A 6,000-nucleotide genomic window follows, 5' to 3' on the forward strand; every position below is an offset into this window, starting at 1 on the left:
CTTCCACGTTAATTAGCTGTTTCTTGAGTAAATTTGAAGACATTTGCCAACCTTACAGGGAAGGTTCAGCTGGGGAGGCCTGGGAGCCATTGCTAGGAAAGACCCCCTCTCCCCCCAACATGTGACTGTGCTCCCACACGGCTCCCACTGACGCCCTCGGTGCTGTTTCCCTGCCGTTGGGTGGACGTGAGAAGCCGCTTTGCCTCTCTGTGGGGCTGGCGTTGGGAGGATTCCACGAGCGATGCACGCAGGGGCGGGTGTTCGGGAACTTACATTTTCTGTGGGGTCACGGACTCCTTGCTGAGGGGACCCTTCCTGGCGTCTGGTGATGGGGCAGGGCCCGTGAACCTCACGAGTCTGTGGTCCCTGCTGTCTCAGCCTCGGCACAGGCCATGGGGGCCCTTCTCTGCCCAGGGCTTTGCCTGGGCCTCTGCCTGTGGACATCCCTTAGCGCTTTTGTTCCCTTTTGTGGGTTTTTTGTTGGTTTGGTTTGGTTTTGGGGTGTTTTTTTTTGCCTGCTTTCGTACCCCTACCCCAAAAGACCCAGAACTTTTTAATACTTACTCATCAGGTCTCTGTCTCACAAGTTAGGGTAGTAGAGCCCAGGGCTTGCTGTGTGCTGTGCCAGGCCTGTCGGTTACCAGCACGCAGCTTTCCCTCTTTTCTGAAGGATCTGTGCTCGTGGTTGTGGAATGGTCAGGTCCTCGGGTTCTCATTACTAGCTGATGGCGGAAGGGGCGCAGCGGCTAGCGGGAAGGCCGTGTCTCGTTCTTGTTGCAGAGGTGACGACGGATCCCTTCCAGGTTGAGGATGGAAGGGGCGCGTGGGCGCGCGATGCTGAGGGCCGAGGCGGACGTGCCCCCCCTCCCCCTCACTCTCTCTTGTCTCATCTGCAGGCTTTAAGGAGTTTTAAGCTGAGTGTCACTGTAGACCCCAAATATCACCCCAAAATCATTGGGAGGAAGGGGGCAGTGATCACCCAAATCCGCTTGGAGCATGACGTGAACATCCAGTTTCCTGATAAGGATGATGGGAACCAGGTAAGGAGGACCCCACTTGAGTCAGACGCCACGGTGGAGCGCTTCAGGGGCAGAGGGGCTCTCGGTGGTCTTCGTCCTGACCTGGGGACAGTGACCGCGCAAACTTAGGGCGTATCCAGAGGGGTGATGAGAGTAGCAGGTCTCTGGGGAGCTGATTGTGGCTTGGGGTCTGGGCCCATGTTGGCCCAGGCCAGCGCACGAGGCTTCTCTGTCATGGGCTTGGAGCACTTTTCCCATGCCCACCTGGCCCTCCACCTGCTGCACTCAGAGGGCGGTGGAAGGCAGCCCCTCCCCCCAGACATGGCCCCCAGGCCGTCGCACACCCCTGCCTGCCCCCTCCCTCGCACTTTCTGCCCCTCAGGCTCAACCTCTGGGAGGTGACCTGGGCCCTCCCGTCCCCCGCCCTGCCTCCTCTCCTCCCAGCCTCTTACTGCTCTGGACTCAGCCCCTGGCATCCTCACTGACCCTGCTGACCGACCCTCCCCGGTGCATCTTGGGCAGTGCCGTTCCTTCACCTCTGTGTTTCTAAGCAGTGTTCATAAAACTACTGTTCTTCTTCATTCGAGACTTTTTAAAATTATCTTGATCTTGAGAATTTAGTTCAGACTCTTCGCCTTCACTACCTTTTATTTCCCCCAACTTTTCCACGTAATCATCAGTTTTTAGTCACTGTTTATAGTGTTGAGATTACTTCGGTTAGCATTCCATGAGCCAGGTGGGGCTGAGTGGTCCTGGGTCGCATTCGTGGCTTTTTCCTGTGAGGCTTATGCTGCGTTTGCAGTCTGTTCTGTGCTGTTGTGTACTTGGCGGACGATGGGACCGCCGGCTGGTGGGAGTCTGGGCCCTGCTGGGCTGGGTTCTGGGTGGAGCCCGCCGCCCACCGTCTGCATTTGCTTCTTCGGGACCGGAGGCACCTGGCCACAGCCCTGGTGTGTCCTGGCGTTTCTCTTGTCTCTCTCCTGGCGTGGGTCACCGAGTTCCTGCTCTTCTGTTTTGTGTCCAGGTGTTCGTTTGTGTCCTGTGGTCCTTCTGCGTCGTGTTGTGTTCTTCGGTGTGGGCGTAGTGCTCTTCCCTGTCCTGAGGAGCGTGGCTTTAGGTTGTCGCTTCTAGTTTTCTTCTCTCTGCCTTGAGTTACCCATTTGCTCTGCTCATCTTTACGGCCCTGGCGTCTCACCTGCTGGTTTGAGGGGCAGGGGTGCCGGCCACGGTTGTCTGCACCTTGTCTCCAGGTCGGTGTGTCTGTCCAGCGGAGACGCCTCCAATGGAGGCCACCCACCCCCGTGCCCTCAGCTGCCAGCGTCCCCTCGGCTTTGGGGCCCGGTGCCCTTCCTCCTGCTCGTCCGCGACTGTCTTTCTGGTGGAGTGTGTGCGGGGGGCGGGAGAACACACGTACTGGTAACCTGCTGTTTTAGGCGCTCTCGCTTCTGAGCTGGTTGGGTTTCCCCTCACCCTTAAGGTGAGGCCTTCCTCACCCAGGCCCGCTGAGCGCCTACCCCTCTTCTCACCTCCCCACAGAGCTGCGCCCCGCTGGGTCGGTGCTCGCAGTCAGGCATCCCTGGGTGCCCCCTCTTCTGACCGGATTCTCCTTTCTCAGCCCCAGGACCAAATTACCATCACAGGGTACGAGAAGAATACAGAAGCTGCCCGGGATGCCATATTGAAAATTGTGGGTGAACTCGAACAGATGGTTTCTGAGGACGTCCCGCTAGACCACCGTGTTCACGCCCGCATCATCGGTGCCCGTGGCAAAGCCATCCGCAAAATCATGGATGAATTCAAGGTGAGTCCCCGACCTGATCGTGAAGGGCGTTGAGCCCGAAAAGCACAGCAGGGGGGAGCGGCTGGGTGCTCCGTGCACCATCGAGCCACTTATGTCCCCACGAGCCGGTTGAGGGGGCAGCGGGGACCACCTGGGGCTTCACCTCTTCCTGCCTGGGTCGCTGACCACACTCGGGAACCGGATCGGGAGACTTCCGAGGCTCAGGTCTCTGTCCCTCAGGTAGAGGTCGCGTGGGGTCACAGCTGTGTGTAGTTGACCCTGTCGGCAGCGCCCTGCATGGCCTGCGGAAGGCGGCAGCCCTGTGGTGGCCGATGGCTCTGCATCTGTGAGGGCACATGCGGCTCTGAACACCAGGTGCCCCGCAGGGCCCCGGTCCTCCCGAGGGGGGATCTTCACTAGAAACAGACCGTTCCCAGCCGCACACGACGGGGCCCTCAGAGCCGTCTTAGCTGCTGTGTGTGCTCCTTCCAGGTGGACATTCGCTTCCCACAGAGTGGGGCCCCAGACCCCAACTGCGTGACCGTGACAGGGCTCCCGGAGAACGTGGAGGAGGCCATCGACCACATCCTCAACCTGGAGGAGGAATACGTGAGTCCGGGCTGGGCGGCAGGCACCTGGGGCCGGGTGCAGGGGTGCCCGTCGGGCATCGCTGCTGCAAACTGACACCCCCCCCCGCACCCACAGCTGGCCGACGTGGTGGACAGCGAGGCGCTGCAGCTGTACGTGAAGCCCGCCCCCCACGAGGAGTCTAAGGCGCCGTCCAGGGGCTTTGTGGTGCGTGACGCGCCCTGGACCGCCAGCAGCAGCGAGAAGGTGAGGCTCAGCCGTCCAGCCCCTGCGTGTGCGCCTCGGCGGCCGTTCCAGAAGCTGCTAGGGGGCGGGGGCGGGGGCGGCCTCGTCACTGAAGCCCAGCCCTCTCTCCCCCCACAGGCTCCCGATATGAGCAGCTCCGAGGAGTTTCCCAGCTTTGGGGCTCAGGTGGCCCCCAAGACCCTCCCATGGGGCCCCAAACGATAATGATCAAAGAGCAGAACCCTCTCCAGCCTGCTGACCTGAACCCACCACATGATGGTTTGTCTCAATCTGACCCAGCGGCTGGACCCTCCGTAAATTGTCGATGCTCCCCTTCCCCGAGGTCTCACAGCGAAGCCGGCACCCCGCGCTGTGTGTGGCCCGGTCCCGGGCCTGGTGGCACCCAGCGTAGCGCGGGGCCTGCTCCCAGCCTTCGCTCTGGGCGGCTCTCCACTCTTGTGAACACTAAGGAGGTCACAGGACGGTGTCACCCAGCACGTCAGCGAGGCTCTGGCCTCCGCCAGGAGAGCACCGCAGGTGCAGCCGAGTCTACTTCCTGTGTCATGACCTCAGGAAATAAATTTCCTTGACTTTATAAAAGCCAAAACGTTTGCCCTCTTCCTTTCCCACCCCCCTCTCTCTCTCATGCCTGCCTGCCGTCCAGATGCTCCTCCCTGTAGAATGTGCTCCGCCTTCTTCCAGCTGCCAAAAAGCCCAGTTACCCAGACCAGGGCAGGGCAGGTCGGGAGGCCCGGTGTGCACACTGGGCGCCCGCAGACCCAAAGGAGAGCCATGGTGGAGCCAGAGGGATCAGGGAGGCAGGAGGGAAACGCGGTTCTTGGGGGGCCCTGGCTTGCCCTGTGTCCCGTCGGGGTCTCTGCCCCGGACCGCACAGGCGCAGGCCCCGCGTCTGGTGAGCCTGGTGAGTGCGGGGCCTGAGGAACGCCAGGTGGAGAGGAGGGGGCTGGCCGGGGAGGTGGAGACCACCCACTCCTGCTGGGCGGAGGCCCCACCCTTTGCACGCTGGCTGACTTGGTTTTACACCACCTTCCGCTCCCTCGCACCCACCCCTTCCCAGATGCCCCCTGTTGAGTTAGTTGCCTCTTTCTACCTCAGAGCTGGTATGGGGTGTCCCGAGCTTCAGGGTGTGTTTGCTGCGGCCTTGGGGGCTGGAAGCCGAGTGCCCGGCTCAAGACTGTGCTGTCCCTCACCCACTGGGTCGGTGGCCAGTGGGCCCGTCCAACGGGGAGCACACGGGCCACCCCCCCAGGTGGCCGCTGATGCATGCTCGAAGGGCAGGCCTCTTGGCCCTGGGGTAGAGAGAGGCTGCCGCTCGGCCGGGACCAGAGGCCCCGGTGCTGCTGGCGGCCTCTTTGTCAGGTGTGTGGTAGGTCAGTCCCGCGGTTGGACCCCAGGCCTTGGCGGGTCAGGGTGCCCCGGCCCCAGCCGGCTTGGTCAAGGTCCACCCTGAAGAGGGAAAGGTGGGGCCCCATGTCCACGGAGGCGACGGGCCACTCTGAGTTGTCTTGCCAGATGCTGGGCCTCGTAGAGGAGCTGCCCTGTGCCCTGGGGACAGTCGTCTCTGCTCTGACCACCTTCTCCCCACTCCCAGAGTTTTTCTCTCAATTTATTAACTGGAGCTCGGACCCCTTCTGACTCTTCAGTTCCTGAGTAGACCCCGAGTCTAACTGCGGTCGCCTCTGCAAGTCCCCACTAGCTCCGGCGGCCTTAAGTGTGCCCATTCAGAGGCGTGGCCACCTGGGAGAGGAAAGGAGGGGCGTTTGCTCCTGCTGGGTGGGCTGCGTGACCCCGAAGGAGGTGGGGTTGATTGCAACAGGGAGACAGGAGGAAAGGCCCCCCCCGCCTCTGGGAGCCTCGCAGGGGAAGGACCATCCCCTCTTCTCCTTCGGCATGAGTTTCAGAGCCTTTCCCACTGGCCCCCCAGGAGTCTGCCCACACCTCCCCCTCCCTCTGTCTTTCCTACAGCATCCAGCCCTGTCCTCCCCAGAGTTAAATTTTTAATTCTCACAACAGATTTTTGCACACGTGCATTTACTGCTAAACGTCATAGATGCAAACTCCCCTTTCCTAAACTGTGTTTGGGGTCTCGCTCGCTCTGTTTTTGGTTGTTGTTAAAGGGGATGAGATGACTGTGCCCAGGCCTGTCCCCTGCGGCCTCCGATGCTGCGGGGAGAGCCTGGCGGGAATGGGCGCGTGTGTCCGTCTCCTCCTTGTTGAACGTCTTCCATATCATATGTGTCCATGGCTACCATCCATCCCTTGGCCTTAACTTTAAAATTTGGAGATTATATGCAAACATGTGTAAAGGCTCATGAATATGGATGACACTGGAATTTTATAAATTCTAAAATAAAACCCGAAACCAGA

The 6,000-nt window shown here is 60.6% G+C and overlaps 1 protein-coding gene across 6 annotated transcripts in view; it reads left to right on the forward strand.

Annotated features, from left to right (window-relative positions):
* Window positions 1-6,000, forward strand: part of HDLBP (high density lipoprotein binding protein) — a 68,909-nt gene extending 62,909 nt beyond the window's left edge. For all 6 annotated transcript variants that reach the window (XM_082657796.1, XM_082657795.1, XM_082657800.1 and 3 more), the window contains 5 exons: window positions 897-1,040; window positions 2,635-2,820; window positions 3,292-3,408; window positions 3,505-3,633; window positions 3,751-6,000. In XM_082657796.1, coding sequence (XP_082513922.1) covers window positions 897-1,040; window positions 2,635-2,820; window positions 3,292-3,408; window positions 3,505-3,633; window positions 3,751-3,837 — 663 coding nt within the window. In that variant the 3' untranslated portion in view covers window positions 3,838-6,000. The remainder of the gene's footprint in view (window positions 1-896; window positions 1,041-2,634; window positions 2,821-3,291; window positions 3,409-3,504; window positions 3,634-3,750) is intronic.

Source organism: Grampus griseus (assembly GCF_964374135.1).
Source record: "Grampus griseus genome assembly, chromosome: 7".
Classification (NCBI taxonomy): Eukaryota; Metazoa; Chordata; class Mammalia; order Artiodactyla; family Delphinidae; genus Grampus; species Grampus griseus.